Below are 18,918 nucleotides of genomic sequence, written 5' to 3' on the forward strand. Positions count from 1 at the left end.
CAATCAAATGTTTTCAGTTCCCATTGGAGAGGCACGTCCTTTCGTCTACTAATCGCACGGTTTTGCGGTGCGGTCGCAAAACACAGATACTAAACTTCTTACAGTGAACAGAGACGTCAATGAACGAACGGACAGATCATACCTTTGCGAAAATAAAGAAAGTAAAATTTTCACTCTAGGCAAGACTTGAACCAAGGACCTCTCGCTCCGCAGCTACTCACGCTAACCACGGGACCACGGCGCTCCTTATGCCTCATACTCCTTGATGTTGCATATGTTGCGCATGGACTACTCAGTTTGTATATTTTACTAATTTTTTTTCATAGTTCCACACAACTTCTTCCTGTTTTCTCGATTGATCTGTGTTCAGTTTTTCAAGGCCTATCCACTGTGCCAACTTATAACTAAATCTGAGGGGGGTGCGATGGGGAGGTTCCCTTGTGAGTAGATCCATTACATCCTTCTCACTGTGTGTCTGTTTCTGCGATCCAGCCATTCAGAATAAAGATATTGTAATTTTCAGTATCCTTCAGAGTGTATCAAAAGAAGAACGTATTTAGTTTCGAATTGTAACTTTTCACTAATGACTTACAATTTCCAAAAGCATGAGTGAAATGTGGCGACGGTATATGTGTTTGATGTAATGAAATGGTGGGCCATTTTCAGAGGAATCTGATTTTTGGTTTGAAGTCTTTAAAGTGCTTTGCCTGTGAGATTCTCAGAAATAGACTGCTAATGGCTGTGAAACCTTGGATAATATGGAAGATTTATTAATTGTCATGCTTCCAATATCTGACTTGAAACTTTGATGATTGTGTCAGGGCAAGTGGCAGGCTGAAGGTGCAAAATGTAGAACTGATTTATAACAAGGAATAAAATTAGCTCCAAATTTTGCAAGTTGCCTTTGTCAGTTGAGTAATATGTTGTGCTAAAAAGTCTCATTTATTGAATGAAATTGTTATTGAGTTACTGTGTATTCACGTGTTGATGAACTATGGAGTGTGGTTCCTAATATTAATTTTTACTGTAAGTCCATTGAATTTAACAAAGAAATGTTTTGATGATTTGTCGAGCACAACATCTGATACATTTATTCATTGTACTTTGTTGCAGCAATCCGCACCTGGTGGTGATGTTAACCGGCTAAAGATTGTGAATTTGGAACAGTCTGTATCAGGTGATGTTATAAGCAGACCTTCAGAGTCAGCTCCTGTTGCTGGAGGAGTGGTGACAAGCATTCAGTCTGAAATGTGTGCCCAGGAAGATGATGCTGGTACAAATCAAGCTCCACAGGTTTTATTTAGTCAAATGACTGAAAATGAGATAATTGATGCTGTACAGAATGCTTCATTTGAAATTGTAGAAAATCAAGAAACAGAAGCAGCTCAAGAGAGTGAAGTAGCTGACATTCCAGAAAAAGGTGCATTACCAGGAATTGCCCCTGTGCAATTACCAAAAGACTCATCTGCGCTGCAAGAAACAAATATAAAAGGAGAGGTTTCCGACAGTTCTCCTTGTAAGGAACAAGCTGTGGAGAATAATGATGACGATTATGATCATGATGATGGTGTGGATGAGGATGATGATGTTCAGGTACTTTATTATCAGCTTGCTACGAAGGGTAAACAATGTAGTCATGTGGCTTGCAAAGGTAGCTGTAAACTTAGAAAGTCACACCCAGGAAAAGAATCTCCAGTTAATAAGTTGAAGAACTCTGTGAATGAATTAATAAAAGAAACAGACAGCCAAAATTCATCTGATTCAGTAATCTTATTGACAAAGTCATGCCCAGAAGCTACAGCAAAAGAAAGTGAACTTGCACAGGAACACACAAACTGTGAAGCATTTCTTGGGTCCACACCAAACAAATTTACTACTAAAATTTCCATTCAGAATGCAGAGAGTGGATCTAACATTGATTCTGAGTCTGAAACAAATTCTTGCGCAGAGTCTGTGAACACTACCTATGGTGCAGTTAAACCACAAACAATCCAGGCCTCTGAGGGATCTGCCATGACAGAGGACAGTGTAATACAAGGAGACCAGCGGAAGCAGTTTATGGCCTCGGGTCTTACAGGAGAGGACTTGTATTTGTGTGGCAATGCACGCTGTGAATACCGGGCAGCAACAGCATCTCAGTTACGGGAGCATTTGTGTGTGTGTGATTTGTCACGTGAAGGTGTTCTCAGGTGTCCCCATTGCTCTCGCCCTTTCAAAGCTTTCAACACATTGGTCGACCATCTAAGAATCCATGGTGTACCACGATACTCATGTGCTCTGTGTACATACCGTGCTACGGCTCCAACAGCTGTTGCCAAGCACCTCAAACATCAACATAAAGTGTCCTGTACAGAAACAGTACCAGTTGACCGTTTTCTCAATAACCATGAGACGGATATGTTTGTAGTCTGTCCAAAGGTAATATTCAGTTCTTTTCGGAAAATAACTAATAGTTTTACTTTAATCTACTACCACGATACTTAGGAATGCCTTGTAAAGTTGAGTTTGTTGCTTAGTACTGTAAATAAATTATTTCCTTTGTTTTACTTTTAACAAAAAATTTTCAGGGCAATTACATCTTTCACCTGTGTGTTTGTCTGTAGTACTGAATGGCAGTCAGCTCGTGGTGCTCTGGTGATGTTAGGTGGGTTTCAAAACAGTGGACTGGTCAACACATCATCTCTCTTATTACTGGATACGTCCCAGCAGGCAGTAGTGGTTAGTGCGATAGTGGAACGTTACCGTGGGGTTGGTGGCCAAATCACGTAGATTGTGAGAATGGGTGAGAATGGTAGAAACCTTTAGAAAAAACTGTCACCTATAAATTTTCCTGCACACAAATGAAGCAAATGGCTGCTGAAATGGTACACAAAGTGGAAAAGCTCTGTGGAATGTCCTCCATCCAGTTGAATAAGGCTTTCTCAGAGTTTCTGATCACTGACTGACTTCAGTTTTTTGTAGCTTCAAGTGAGAGTTCCATTGATTCATCTTACTTTTAAAAACATCAACTTGGGGAGCTAAGGTTAGGTGGAATGTGTTGTGCTAATCCCTAACCCATTCAATAATGTATTAGTTATTCTGGCAGCCACGTTATCTGGATTTGGGCTTTCACTATGTATGTGAAGATAAAAATTTTAGAATAATACCAAGGAAGCTGTAGGCCATGTAGAAGCTGCCCACAACTGATAATCACTTTCAATTTGGTAATGGGCTGCTAAGAAAGAAGAAGGGGGGGGGGGGGGGGACAAGAAGTCATTACCATTGCAGACTTCGAGAAAGCTTGTAGTTGTGTACAGGTATCTTCAAAGATGAAGATATTAAGGAATTCAGGCTCCATTCCAAATTAATAAAAATGGTAAAATTAACACTTCACAAACACCAAATCTAAAGTAATGCTCAGAGGAGAAATATCTAATCTGTTTATGATTGAAACAGGGTAAGACATGGAGATTGTTTATTGCCATTACTTTTCAACTGTGGTGTGGAGTACATGATGAGGGAATGGTACGAGGAAAATCCTAAAAATGTAAGAATTGAAACCTAGGAAGATCAAATAAACTTAAATTGTTTGTAATTCACAGATGACTTAGCATTACTAGCAAAATAATGTTCGAGACGCTAGAAAACAGATAACAGACCTACAAAATATAGCACAAAAAATAGGGCTCCAGATGATTATTCAAAAAGACTGAGATAACAGTAGCAGATCATCTAGTAATCAACCACATAGCAGTAAATAACAGGAAATTAAAAGCAGTGGAACAGTTTAAATACCTGGGAGAAATTATAACACACAATTTGGATGTGAAACCTGTATGGCAAGAAAGAACTAATAAAATTAATAAAGCTCAAAAATTAATATGGTCTACATACAATAAAAAAGTCTCTCAATCAAAACGAAATCAAAACAATGTAAGTTGATGGTTCAATGAGAGGTTACATACCAAAATGAAACTTTTCAAATTCACTTAGAGAAACATAATGGACCAAATCCTAAAAGTAGAGAGAAGAATAACTAAAACAAACATAAATAAGAAACATCAAAGAAATGTACAGTGGTGGTTAGTGCCAAATGAAGTGGTACTTAGCAAACTGGAGCCCATTACAGGTACTATAGGACATTCCCCCCACCTACATTATTGAGGACACCAGAAACCAGATTACCAAGAAAAATTATAGAGAAACTTTGGAACCTGATGCAACAGGTAAGATGGGTATAGGAAATCAGGGAAGATATGGAAGAACTAGAATTAACCCTGAACAATTTGCAAAACAGAAAATTTAAAGACACTGAAAAACATAAAAATAATATGTCAACCAAAAAGAGAGACATGACCTACAATAAAAAGGGTATTCCTGTAGCAATAACAGAAAACCCCAGAACAGTGGATGAAAAAGTACTAGGTAATTCGAAAAGAATACTTACTGAAGATGACCAGAAAATGATTGACTAAAGTGCTCCAGTGAGGCTGTAAAAGCAACAGCAGCAGCAGCAGCAGAAGAAGAAGAAGAAGAAGCAGGTATTGTAAATAACAGAAAGAGGAGCAATAACATACCATGGCTGCATACATTATCCATTCATTTTCAGTGACAGTTAAAAAACTTGAACAGAGGGTCAGTTCGCCCCCCCCCCCCCCCCCCCCCACCCCCCCCCCCCCCATGACATGGGAAGGTGACGGCAAGTATACTAGCAAAATTGTATTAGCTAGAAAACCACAAGTCTGCTTCAAAATTTCAACCTTGATCACTAGTAAAAGATACTACACAGGTTACATAATCATTCAGTAGACAGATAAAGAAATTAGACAAAGAATGTCATTTTATTGTGTTGCTTTGATGATAATAGATCAGTAACTATCCTCCTCAAATTCTTAAGGTGATTTGAGTAAAAGTACACTTAGAGGTGTGGTAGGAACTAGGCAGGAACATGAGAGCAACTTGTGACTTATCTTCAGTTTATAATCCATTTAGGTCCTTCAGTTTTTTTTTGGAGATTTCACTCTTTTACCTCACCCCATTTGAAGCATCTATACAACAGGCTTCCTATGTATACAGGATTGGGTAGGAATATTTTTTGTAATGAAAAACATAGGAATCTATCTCAAGGAACTTCAGTCCGAAACAGCTACACAAAGGATACCTTTGTGACCATTTCTTAATTTTTATGTTATTTTTCCTTTCTATGGTTATTTATTTTTGGCTGACATACCACTGATATCCTGCCAGGCTGAAAGTGTTGGCGTTAAAAAAAGTTTTTGCCAGGTGGGTTCCCATGATGTTGACAGTGGCTCACAAAGAAACAAGAAAAACGATATGCAGCACACTTTTGAAACAGTACGCGAATGGTGGAGATGAATTTCTTGGAAAAATTGTGACAAGTGATGAAACATGGCTCTATCATTTTTCACCAGAGACGAAGAGGCAACCAGTGGAGTGGCATCATGCAAATTCACCCAAGGAAAAAAAAAAAAAAAATAAAAACCCCACCTTCCGCTGGAAAAGTTATGGCTACGGTGTTTTTAGCTTCGGAAGGACTCTTGCTTGTGGGCATCATTCCAAGTGGAACCACCATACATTCTGATGCATATGTGATGACACTGAAGAAACTTCAAGCTCGACTGAGTCGTGTTCGACCACATTGGCAAAAGCAGATTGTTTTGCTGTTGCACGACAATGCACGGCCACATGTCAGTCAGAAAACCATGGATGCGATCACAAAACTAGGATGGACAACACTGAAACACCCGCCTTACGGTCCTGACCTGGCTCCATGTGACTATCATCTCTTTGGGAAACTGAAAGACTCTCTTCGTGGTACAAGGTTTGAAGATGATGACTCCCTTGGGCACCCTGCCAAACAGTGGCTCCAACAGGTTGGTCCAGAAGTTTACCGTGCGGCTATATAGGCACTGGTTCCAAGATGGCGTAAGGCAGTTGAGAGGGATAGAAATTATGTGGAGAAATGAAAATATTGTTCCTAAAAGATGTATCTACACACTGTAAAACTTTCAAACGTGTAGAATAAAAGATGTAATAGAATGGCTGTCACTCAAAAGCTCAGTTGTAAGTAACTGTCTTTGCTATTTCAGTCAGTAGCATACTCTCATGGTAAAGTGTTACAGATGACACTTTTTATTTGTGAATGATTTTGCAATCATTTGTTCGTCCTCCAACATCATTAGAACAATGAAAATGATTCGTCACTTACAGCTGGTCATGAGGTATAGAGTTGACAGCAACCACTGACTTTAGATTTATGACACACAGAAGACAGTTCGTCTTAATTTTGACACATGAGGCTTCTATTAAAGTGAACTTTATTTCCACACCTGAAAGATCTGAAGATTAGGGCACTCAAAGCTTTATACTTTAGTTGCCTTCATCACAGGCCCTGGGAAGCGTACAGTGAACATCTGCTGGAAGAACTGTATGTATCCTGCCATGACTAAAATGCATTGTATAAGGGTTTTATTATGTATAAAGATTTTGGAAATGCTCTTAAACATGAGGGGATTAAGCTGGAAACATGAGCTTTAAAGACCAATCCTCGATATTAAATATGGTGAGCCACTGCTCAACATACAATTGCTTGACAAAATCTCTGGCAATCCGTATTGAAGCTTGCCAATCAATAGAACAAAATTTTGTGAATTGTTTGTGTGCAGTGAGTCTATTTGGGAGTCAGTCATGGCAATACCCAGTGACAATGTGGGAGGTTCGAATTGGTTTTTACTGAGGGATAGAGTTTCCTTTCCACCCTGGATACCCCAGAGGGCCGGTACCATGATCTAGACACTACTCAATTCTATATTCTTTGTAACTGAACCAGATTAATACGATGACACACAAATTTCACCCTGTGTGGAATTAAAACTTAATTCTACCATGCTCAGTGTCTTTTGGTCTGTTGGGTAGTCTGTTGGCATTGTTTTACTGGCTGCTTTTCAATATGTCAAGTGCCTTTTTCCAATTCTATAACACAGATTTTCTGTTGTATCTTCAGTGTTTAAGCCATGTAAAAGTCAAGATGATCTAACAATTTTCTTCTCTGTGTAGAAGCACAGTAATGTGATACAAAAATAGTTACACAATAAATTATAAACAGAAAAAAAGCTTTCACTCAGTTACAGAAATACGGACATCTCCATGTCACTTGGTGCTTATGGCATTGTTAACAACACGATTTACTCAGCTGCTCTTCATATTAATCCCATTGTAGAGTGACCTACATTGTTAAGTACCAAAGCACATTCTCATATCAAACTGGAGAAAGAGTTGCATTATATTAGTTTATGTAAAGGGTAAAATTAACAAAGGTAGGCGTGTCTTAACAAAATACAGCATACAAAGGAAGTCCATAAGTTGAAACAAGTTCCAGCTTTATGTTGACACAAGAGAGTTGGGATTTGGGAGAAGTAGGCAAATATAAAAAGGTGGAGGGGGAGAGGGGTCATTTCACCTAAATACCCTCCCCACCCAACCTCTCCCTTTCCAGTCAGTCTTCTGAGTCATCCAATATTGCCTTTCATGATTTCCTCTCCTGTTTGTCTTCACATTTCATAGTAGCATGCACACCCAGTTTTATTCTCAGTTATTGGTTGTATATATTCCAGTCTGTCTACCCTGTAATTGTTGCTCTCTATTGCTCCCTCTAATACCATGGGAGTTACTGTCTGATATTTTTAACACATCCTGTCATCTTACTTATAATTATTATTTTTTTTCTATTCTGTGGACAGAATATTTTTTTCCATGTATTCCTTTCTTTGCCTGTTCTATATAGAACCCTTTCACTTCTTGTCAATACATGTAATTTTCAGCATCCTCCTGTAACATCGCATTTCAAATACTTCAATTCTCTTTCCCACAGCCTAAGATTCACTTCCATACACTACTGTACTTCAGACATGCATTCTCAGAAATATATAATTTTGATTAACACCTACATTTGATGTTAAGCACACACATTTTTGCAAGGAATGCCCTCTTTGCATGTACCAGTCTGCTTCTTATATCTACCTTGCATTGTCTGTTGTGCATTATTTTTCCTCTAGGGTTGCAGATTTCCTTATTGATTTCTGATAATATGATTGCATCTTCAGACCATTGAGTGGCCCCTGTAGCAATCTGTGGAGACGGTGAGTGGAGTCAAACATATGCTAGAAGACATATTCATCGACCATTGAACAGTTGACGAATGTGCCTGCTGGCATGTGTTTGGTTCTGCTTGTCATCTCCACAGATCACCAGAGGAGACACTTTGTGGGATTACTGTGAATAAATATTATGTGATCAAGACCGACTACTTTATTAGAATTTCTTCACTCTGTCTGCTGTACGATCCTTAATTTTGATGTTAATTTTTTTTGCCAATCTCATTTCTGCTGCTGCTCAATATTTTAGTCTTTGTTTAATTTACTATCAATCCATATTCTGTGCTTAGTAGATTGTCCATTCCAGTCAACGGACTGTAAATCTTCCTCACTTTTACAGAGGATAGGTGTGCCATCAGCCGATTTTATTGTTGTGTTCCTTTCTCCCTGAACTTAAATCTTGCTGATTCTTAGGAATACAGATTGAATCCGAACACTTTGTTCTTTTTCTTCCATTCTTGTAGCTGTCTCATGGTTCTTGTACATTTGTATTCGATGGTAGGCAATGAAAACCTTGTAACTCCATCTGTCTATGAAACCCCATAATTCCAGGAACTGGTAACAGCATTATCAAAGAGAGAATTGAAAGTTCATGGATTTCTCTAATCTGTCAATACCTAAACGTTCCACAGGTTGCAGCTGTATGTGTATTACTTTATATTATTTTTTAAGCAAGTGTTTTTGCTTCTCCGGAAAAATGTAATAAAATAGAATTAAGAGACTTTCATTGCCTACCAGCGATACTACTTGTCTTTCTCAATAGCTGGTATCCTCTTCTTCTTCTTTCTTTCTAAGGAACTCTTACATCTTGCACAATTTTGTGTTGTTTAATGTTTTTTATTGGTTGACAAATTCCATGAAAGTGTTGTGAAATTTCTTAAATCTTGCCTCCAGTATCAAGTGCAACAGGACTGCCTCATCTTTTCTAAAACCCAGGCTGTTTGTCATCCGACAGGTCCTCATTCCCTACTACTCCAATTCTTCTTGTACATGTTATTCTGAATAACATCTCAGATGCATGAACTGTAAAGCTGATTGTGTGAGAGTTATCACATTTATCTGCCGTTGTTATCTTTTGGAAGGTGTTCATATTATTCCAAACTTCTGATTGTATGTGTCCATTCTCACAGATCCACACATTAACTTGTATAATTTCTTGATTGCCATTTTCTCCATTAATTTTATAAATTCTGAAGGAATGTTACATCTCACTTTTTGCCTTGTTTGATCACAGGTCTTCTAAAGGCATTGATTAGCTTTCATTGTGATGAAAATGATCAAAAGACTGAATTGTTTGTATTAATTCATTCTTCCCCTACTTTCATATTCATAAGGAATCCTACACCCCCGCCCCCTGAAACCACTTTCTTATGCTGTTGATATTACTCTGTATTCCTCTGGCAAGACATGTTTTATGCTCTTTCCACATCCGTAATGTGGCTGATTTTATCCTATGCAATTTTTTAAGGAGTGTCCAGGTTCCTTACTTCACTCAGACTCCTTATATTCCATGCTCCGACTTGTATAATGTTATGTGTTTGTTCACTTTTCAATAATTTTTCTTGTGTTCACCTTTCCACGTGGTAGTCACCTCTCAAAGATCGAATTAGGAGACCAAAATAGAATATTTTACCACTGGAAAAATTGTCATCAAACTTTTTTAGTTAGAGGCTACATTTCCTTTGTGTAAAGTAATGGTTTCAATTGCCTGCTGCATCCTCAAACTGTTAGTTGTTACTGTTTCTTCAGCCTAGGAGAGCTTTGCCACCCAAAGGGCAAGATAATAACCGACCCTGTACTCTATCCTCAACCCCGTTTTTGACAAAGCCATTAGCAGGAGGAGGGGGGACTTCTTGTACTAGATAGATTCGGCTGCTGTAGCTGATTATTTTTATTAAGAATATTTGCATGGCAAAGATCAAAATGGGAACCCAGGGAATGTGGATTAATAGTAAAACATGCAGTATCCAAACCGAGGGTACTCAGAATGTAACATTCCTGTATTTGATTTTCCTTTATTTGTAAAATTTGCTTTTGTCTTCAATTGTGTGTTCCTCTAAGAGTTGATGTTGTTGTTTCTCACAATTTTAAGAAATATGTAGTAGTTTTCTCTGATATCTAGGTATGCTTACATAACAGTTACTAAACATGTCATACATTTTCCAGACAAATAGTTCGAAAGGACTTCTGGCAAATACTTAGACTAAAATGCAAAATAAATAGTGAAGTCTTGCTTTTCAGGGAAAAGGGAGACCAAAACGTAACCCAACTGGCCGTGTGGTCAAAACCATTTACCGACCGGAGGAGATACATCTACTGCCAATGAGTGCAATTCTGAAAGATCCTATAGAGTGTTCAGTTTGCTCTTTCAAAACGAAAGTGCGTAGCAACATGAAGCGACATTTAGGCCTGCATTTGGATCCAGATGTTGACCCTGCAGACATTCCCACAGTGGAGGTTGTAAATCCTGTTCCATGCCTTGAACGGAATGAAAAAATGTTTGACAAAATGACTAATCTGGCTGCCAGTTCTAATATTGGTGTTCCAAAGCCAACCACCTCAGGGACCAGTAGCAGTTCTGGCACTGCAGTGACTGCTGGTAGGTTTTATTTTCTTCACTTCAGCCATTGTCATTACAATATGGATAATTGTCTGAAGAGCAGTGTGAATATAAAATCTTATTGGTGATACTTTCCTCACTAAAATTTTTTACAAGATACTAGTTATTTAAGATCTGGGTTTGGGTTAAACAATTCTGATAAGAGTTGTGAAACTGTCTTGGAAAGAAGGAAAATAATTATTCTTTGGTTTTCAATAAATATCTATAGTATTCATTAGCTGTGGAGAAATGTATATTGAATCTATGAAGCACATTTAAACAATTTGCGAGGAGTAAGGGACAACTAGGAAATATTTGGAATAAGTTTTACAATCTCCTTGTATCAGTAGAGGTGCAAGATAAACAATAACAATATAATTTAGTTGAACTGCCAGCAGTGTGTGTTGTAATGGATTGACTTGTTTGTAGGTGCAGCTAATGAAGAGGGACAGTTGCAACAGCAACAATACGTTGTACCACAATATGTGGAAGAGCACAGAAGATATGTTTGTAGTGCAGCAGGTTGCAGCTATCTTACCTGTAGCGAGGCAATGTTGAGGCATCACCTCCGTGCATTACACCTGGATGAAGTAGTCTATCGCTGTCCTCATTGTCCGCCTTCTGCGCCTGAAGTTCCTCTTGAAAGGCTGGGTGCTCATTTACGTATGCATGGCGACCGCCTTTATGGTTGTGCTCACTGTCCATACTTTCACTTCCAGCGACATATAGTAGAGAGACACCTTGTTGACCGGCACCCAGAAAAGAGAGCTTTTGTTGTTGTGATAAGAGAGAGTGAGGCCGCCCAAGCCCAGACCTCAACAGAATCAACAACTACGGGTGAGTATTACTTGTTATCCAGTCACTTGTTTCCATGCTTGAAGTTATTTGAAAAATTGCTTTTTCATTTACTTGGGATGGCATAAAACTACAACCAAATAAAAAGACAAAAAATGTAAACCTACCAGAAGAGGGAGGTAGGGGCGGCCTTGGTATGTTGCTAGACACATGCATAAGGTGTAAGATTTGGTAGCCTTTGATATATACCATGTGATCCAGTTCGCCAGATTACTAGGATTAGCTTTTTGTCATTCTCTACAAGGGATATTTTGTAAATGAACCCACACATTTGCAACAGAGAGCATGGATGGCACAACAATAGTGAAAATTAACTATGGGGCAGTTGAAGGCTGGAGGAAGAAGCAGTGGTTTCTTTTCATGTGTAGTGTCCTCTGTTTGTAAGTAATGTGAGCTTATAGTGGAACTTGTACACTTTGCATACGCTAAAGAATTGTTAAGGATTGAAAGTTGTGCATTAAAATTGAAATTTTGTAGTAAAAATCTGGCAGGCACTCACAATGCTTTTAAATTATGTTATCAGTGAGTAAACCATGCACTGTATCTGTTTCTTCTTATTATTTGCACGGTGGTTGTACAGTTACGACGAGGAAGGCTGAAAATGTCAATGTGTTAATAGAGTTTATTAATGTAATGGAAGGAAACATTCCACGTGGGAAAAATTATATATAAAAACAAAGATGAGGTGACTTACCGAACAAAAGCGCTGGCAGGTCGATAGATACACAAACAAACACACACAAATATGTCTGCTTGTGTCTGTATGTGTGGATGGATATGTGCGTGTGTGCTAGTGTGTACCTATCCTTTTTTCCCCCTAAGGTAAGTCTTTCCGCTCCCGCGAATGGAATGACTCCTTACCCTCTCCCTTAAAACCCACTTCCTTTCGTCTTCCCCTCTCCTTCCCTCTTTCCTGATGAGGCAACAGTTTGTTGCGAAAGCTTGAGTTGTGTGTATGTTTGTGTATTTATCGACCTGCCAGCGCTTTTGTTCGGTAAGTCACCTCATCTTTGTTTTTATATATATTAATAGAGTTTAAAACTTTATGACAGACAACCTTGAAGAAGATTGTAGTGTGGAAACCGATGAAATTTGAAAAATCACAGGGATACCACCAATCCAGTATCCAAAATTCTGAAAAATTGTTTAAACTAAGGGAAAAGTTTGTACAGAATGGAAGCTCTCATTTTTTGACTGCTGAAGAGAAACAGAAATATCTGGACTTGCAGCCTTACAGAACTTGTAATTTGAAGCATTCTTACACCATATTCTTTCAGTTGTTGAATTGTATACTAGACTTTAAGCCAGAGTTAAAACCACAGTCCGACTACTTAGAGGCACACTTTCCCTGTGACAAAAATGGGCAAAGATCAAACAAGTGATCATCTTCACTAACGATCACGAATTGATTGTCATGACAGATAGGAGTTCCATAAGGAACATGTGTCACACAAGTTTATTATTGTGAATTCATGCAGTTACTCTGTAGAAAAATGCACAGTTGCTAACCAGTACATTGCAGATTTGAAAATTTTGAAACGAATAAGCTGTGCAAAAGCTATTGGGAAATGTTTTGTGGTCCTCGTGATATGGACAAAGGTCCACCAAAATTTCAATTTATCCTCAGATTTGAAACAACTAAAACTTTGAAAAAAATTCTTTTTATGGTAGGACTTTCTGCTGATCTTACCCTCCATTCCATAGATGAAGAATCATGGTTTCTTGAATGGAATCTTAAAACTTCACAGGTGTTTTAACTCTGTTGTTGATAAACAAAATGATAGTTCAAGGATTGAAAAATAATTAAAGGTGATTGCTAACAAAGTATCAAGAAAAGAATAGGAATATCTTCCTTACCAGCAACCTGTTGAATACTTATAAAAAATTCTGCTGAATACATCTGAAAAAACTCAGTGAACATCCAATTAAATGAATATCAAAATGTTTGCAAGAAAGACAGATCCTGCATAGGATAAATATTAAAATTGAAGTCTAAAATTCACTGCAGTTTACTGAATTAAAAATATGTGTTGGTTTCAAAGAGATAATTGACTCTTTTGATGAGAAGCCATAAATAAAGAAACTCAAGAATTTAGTCATCTAAACTGGTAGAACTAATCTGTGAAATACTTAGACAATTTTTGACAAACAAACCCATCACCTGGGATTCTGGGTGACTTTTCCGAACTTAATCCCTTTTGCTAAACCTCACCAGTCTTCTCCTTCACTCCTCTTTGTTTCCCTTCAACTCTTCTGCCAGAAGAAGGAGCCACTGGCTCAGAAAATTTGCATACGTAATTCCTTTTATATGTGTGTTCTCCTGCTGCCACTTGGTGAGTGGATTTTGTATCGTTCCAATTGCATTATGTTTTCAAAAATTGATTCTTTTGGAAAATAAATAGACTTCGTCATGGAAAGTTACAAGAATATCACTAATGAGACTAAAGCTGGGCAGAAGAAATTAATGTATCAAAGTAAAATGTGTATCAAAAGGAAAAGACAGATTGCGGCTTACGGTACAGAAGACAAGTCGAGCTGCAAACAGGCCCAATTAAGATGCTCACATACAACTTTCGGCCACAGCCTTCGTCAGTAAAACGCGCGCGCGCACCCACACACACACACACACACACACACACACACACACACACACACACACACACACACACACACACACACACACACACACAAAAAGCAAGCATATGTCAAGTGCACACGACTGCAACTCCAGCATCTCATCCGCAATGCAATCATGAGGGATGCAAGCAGCAATCTGGAGGGGGTAGGGAAGGAGAAGATGAAGGGGAATGGGAATGGGAAGGGATAGTAGTGTATGGGTGGGGGAGAGACGAACGCTGTCTGATGGAGTGTGCAGTGACTAGACTGCCAACAGGTGTAGCGTCAGTGGATCTGTTCGCAGAAGGCTGCAAATAAACAGGGTGGTAGATGAGGATAGGGAGGAGATGATAGCACAGACGGGGTGGAAACTATTGGGTGGAGGATGTGGAGGCTGTACATTACTATAGGTTCAGGCTGGCATAACTATGGGAGCAGAGAATGTGTTGTAAGGATAATGCCCATCTCACAGTTAAGAAAAGCTGGTGGTTGAGGGAAGGATCCAGATGGCTCAGATAGTGAAGCAGCCATTGAAATCAAGTATGTTATGTTCAGCTGCACGTTGTATACAGGGTGGTCTACTTTGCTCTTGACCACAGTTTGGCGGTGGCCAATCATTCTGGTGGACAGTTGGTTGGTAGTCATACAAGTGTAAAAAGCTGTGCAATGATTGCAGCAGAGCTGGTAAATGACATGGCTGCTTTCACACTGGCACCTGGGAAGGTAGGGTAAACCTGTGACAGGACTGGAATAGGAACTGCTGGGTGGGTGGATTGGTCAGGTTTTGCACCTGGGTCTTCCACAAAGATCACTGTAGCAAGGGGTTGGGATTGGGAGTGGCGTAGGAATGGACTAAGATGTTGTGGAGGATGGGTAGGTGACAGAACACCACTTTAGGAGGGGTGGGAGTGTCTCGGATTGGATGCCCCACATTTCAGGACCCCTGGCGAAGGATAGGGTTCAGTTGTACCAGTCTGGGGTGGTACTGGGTGGCAAAGGGGACACTCCTTTGTGGCTAGTCTTTGGGGGTGGTGGGTGGATTGGGATGTGATGGGAAATGGCATGGGAGGTATGTTTGCAGACTAGGTTTGGGGGTAGTGCCTGCCTGTGAAGGCCTTTGGAAGACCATCAGCATACTGAGCAAAGGAGTTTTAGTCACTGCAGCACCTGGAGGGGCATTCCAGACACCACCTCTGTGGATGATTTCCCACTGCCACCTCAGGGCACCGCTATCTAACCCCTATCGTACCCACAGTCATCCTTCTTGTCCACCCCTCATAGCAGGTAATCCCTGCCTAATTGATCTTTTCAGCTTGCTGCATCCCCCAAAACTCCCTACCAACCCTCCATGAAATCCAGAACTAAAACATTCCCCTGACATTGTTGTGAACCTTTCCACCAAAACCCTCAGCTCCACAGAAGTTTCAGTCCTATCCAAAGGGCTCACCTTTAGCCCTACATCCAAATTTAACCATGCTGGATTTGTCAAAGACCTATTTCCTCCTCCCAATCGCTGCCATGTGAGCACTTCTTCGCCACCAATCCCTCCCACCAAAATCACCCTACTTCCAACATTGAACCATGCCTCTTACAGTTCATATCACGATCCAACCATAATCCCCCCCCTCCCCCCTATGTAACCACCTGCTGGTCACCTTCCAGGGATTCTTTACCTCCAACTTAGCCTCGCCATCACTCCCCAGGCCCCTTCCTCAGAACACCAACGTTTCAGTAGAAGAAGGAACAGCCACACTCAACCTCAGAACATATCCTGACCTAATTGTCCTACCTTCAGACAAAGGTTTCACCACTGTTACAAATTACTGTGACTCTCTGGCAGAAGGTCTCTGCCAATTATCGGACTCCTCCACCTATAAACTCTGCCATAGTGATCCCATCCCAGAAGTCATACACAAACTCCAATCCCTGCTTAAAACCTTAGGCCCTTCCCGGAACATCTCCACTGAATCTGTTCCTCTCGTCCCCCCTGTGACACCCAGCACCCCACCTTCTACATGCTCCCAAAAATCCACAAACCCAGCAATCCTGGATGTCCCATTGTGGCTGGTTATTGTGTCCCCACTGAAAGAATTTCGGCACTGAGTGACCAATGCCTCTAATCAATTGCCTGTAATCTAGCCTCCCATATCAAACACATCAACCACTTCCTTCACCGACCCTCCACCATCCCCACCCCTGTACCTCCTGAATCCCTACTTATCATATTGATGCCACCCCTCTTTACACCAACATCCCTCATGCCCATGATCTTACTGCTCTTGAACACTACCTTTCCTAGTGTGCTGCAGACTCCAGACACACTACTTCAATCCTCATACACTTTACTAACCTTATCCTAACCCACAAGTACTTCTCATTTGAAGGGAAGGTATATAAACAAATCTGTGGCACAGCCATGGACACCTGTATGGCACCCTCCTATGCCAATCTTTTTATGGCTATCTACAGGAGACCTTCCTAGCCTCTGAAAACACCAAATACCTAGTCTGCTTCAGGTTCATTGATGATATTTTCATGATCTGGTCCCAGGGCCAAGACACCCTATCTTCATTCCATGACAAGTTCAACACCCTCTCTCCAATCTGTTTCACATGGTTCTCCTCATGCCATCTTCTTAGATGCTGACCTCCTCCTCTCGGATGGTTCCATCTGCACTATGTCCACATTAAACCCACCAACCACCAACAGTACCTGAATTTAGACAGCTGTCATCCCTTTCACGCCAAAAGATCAGTCCCATGTACCCTGGATACCCGGGGCAGCATATCTGCAGTGACAAAAACTCCACTGTTCAGTACGCTGAGGGTCTCACCAAGGCCTTCACAGACCGGCACTATCCTCCAAACCTAGTCCGCAAACAGATCTCCCGTGCCAGTTCCCCTCCCACCATCTTCAAAAATCAGTCACAAAGAAGTGTCCCCTTCGTCACCCAGTACCACCGTGGACTGGAACAGCTGAACCACATCTTTTGCCAGTGCGTTGATTACCTACAATCTTGCCCTGAAATGAGACATCCTACCTGAGATACTCCCCACCCCTTCTCAAGTGGTGTTTGGTCGCCCACCCAACCTCCACAACATCCTAGGTGCAAAACCTGCCCAGTCCACCCACCCAGCACTTCTTATTCCAGTCATGCCACAGGTTTGTCCTACCCCATCATGGGACAGGACACCTGTGAAAGCAGCCATGTCATTTACCAGCTCTGTTGCAATCATTGCCTGGTTTTATTTATTGGTATAACTACCAACCAACTGTCCACCAGAATGAATGGCCAAAGCCAAACTGTGGTCAAGGGCAAAGTAGGCCACTCTTTGGCAAAACATGCAGCGGAACATAACACATTTAGTTTCGATAGCTACTTCACTACCCTAGCCATCTGGATCCTTTGCTCAACCACCAGCTTTTCTGAACTGTGAGATGGGAGTTAACCTTTACAACACATTCTCTGCTCCCATAGTTATCCCACCCTGAACCTACAGTAATGTACGCCCCTCACATCCTCCACCCAACAGTTTCCACCTCGACTGTCCTATCATCTCCTCCCTATTCCCATCATTCACCCTGATTATTTGCAGCCAGTCTTTCCCTGCATATCCGTCAGTCTTTCCCTGCTCTTCTCCTTTCTCGTTTCTTTTTGCCCACCTCCCTGCTCCACAATCTCCTGATGCTGCGCCTGCTGGCAGTCGAGTCACTGCACACTCCACCAGACAGCGTCTGTCTCTCTCCCCCCCCATACACTACTATCCTTTCCCCTTCCCCACCTCCTCCAGATTGTTACTTGCATCCCACGTGATATTGCATTCCAGCCCGAGATGCTGGACTGATGACGGTTGTGGCCGAAAGCTATATGTGAGTGTCTTTTAATTGTGCCTGGTTGCAACTTGACGTGTCTATGGAAAGTAAAATGTCTGGTATTTTCTGTTGATACTGTTCTGTATGAAAATGTAACAGACATAGAAATGAAATCTTCTTGGAGCAGGTAGCCAATAGAAATCCTTAAGTCCCCACAAATAAACATAAAATTTTTACTAATTATAAAAAAGAACCTAAATTTTAATAATAGGATAAATTGGTTGGTTGGTTTCATGGAGCACTTGCATGATAAATCTTAACAATGTGGAGTGAGTCATGTTACAGTCAAATAACATTCATTTGTAAATATGGCTGGATGCTCACTTTTTTATTTATTTATTTTTAAGTATACAGATGAGAGTTTTTAATTCCTCACCACCATCTTACAAATTACAATAAATAAAATTCTTCTGTGAAATATAGGGGTTGTCAAGGAGAAACTTTATCCATTTGTTTTTAGAGATCATACCTTGCTGTCTGATAGACATTTTATATTATAGAGTAAGTAATCAAACTTTGGTTGCAGCATTGTGCATTCCTTTTTATGCTAAAGACAACAGTAATGTGGAGTTCTATCATTTTTTGCTTCGCTGTTGTAATTATGTATGTCATTTCCCTTCAAACTGCAGAGGATTATTTACAACAGATGTCATGAGGGAATAAATATGTTGTGAAGCAGTAGTCAAAAAACCTAACTACTTCAGCACTGTGAGGAAAAAATAGATTCCTGCTTACTGTAAACATGACATGCTAATTTGCAGACAGGTACAATTAAAAGACACATTATTTTTAGTATTTTATCCCTCCTCAGCAACCCTAGTT

General features: G+C 40.2%; 1 protein-coding gene across 1 annotated transcript in view; it reads left to right on the forward strand.

Annotated features, from left to right (window-relative positions):
* The window catches only part of LOC124712086, a 143,722-nt gene that overhangs the window by 85,339 nt on the left and 39,465 nt on the right, over positions 1–18,918 (forward strand). Inside the window, exons 13-15 of the mRNA XM_047242383.1 lie at positions 1,114–2,418; positions 10,395–10,752; positions 11,182–11,589. Coding sequence (XP_047098339.1) covers positions 1,114–2,418; positions 10,395–10,752; positions 11,182–11,589 — 2,071 coding nt within the window. The remainder of the gene's footprint in view (positions 1–1,113; positions 2,419–10,394; positions 10,753–11,181; positions 11,590–18,918) is intronic.

The sequence above is a fragment of the Schistocerca piceifrons genome, chromosome 8, assembly GCF_021461385.2.
Source record: "Schistocerca piceifrons isolate TAMUIC-IGC-003096 chromosome 8, iqSchPice1.1, whole genome shotgun sequence".
In the NCBI taxonomy this organism is placed as follows: Eukaryota; Metazoa; Arthropoda; class Insecta; order Orthoptera; family Acrididae; genus Schistocerca; species Schistocerca piceifrons.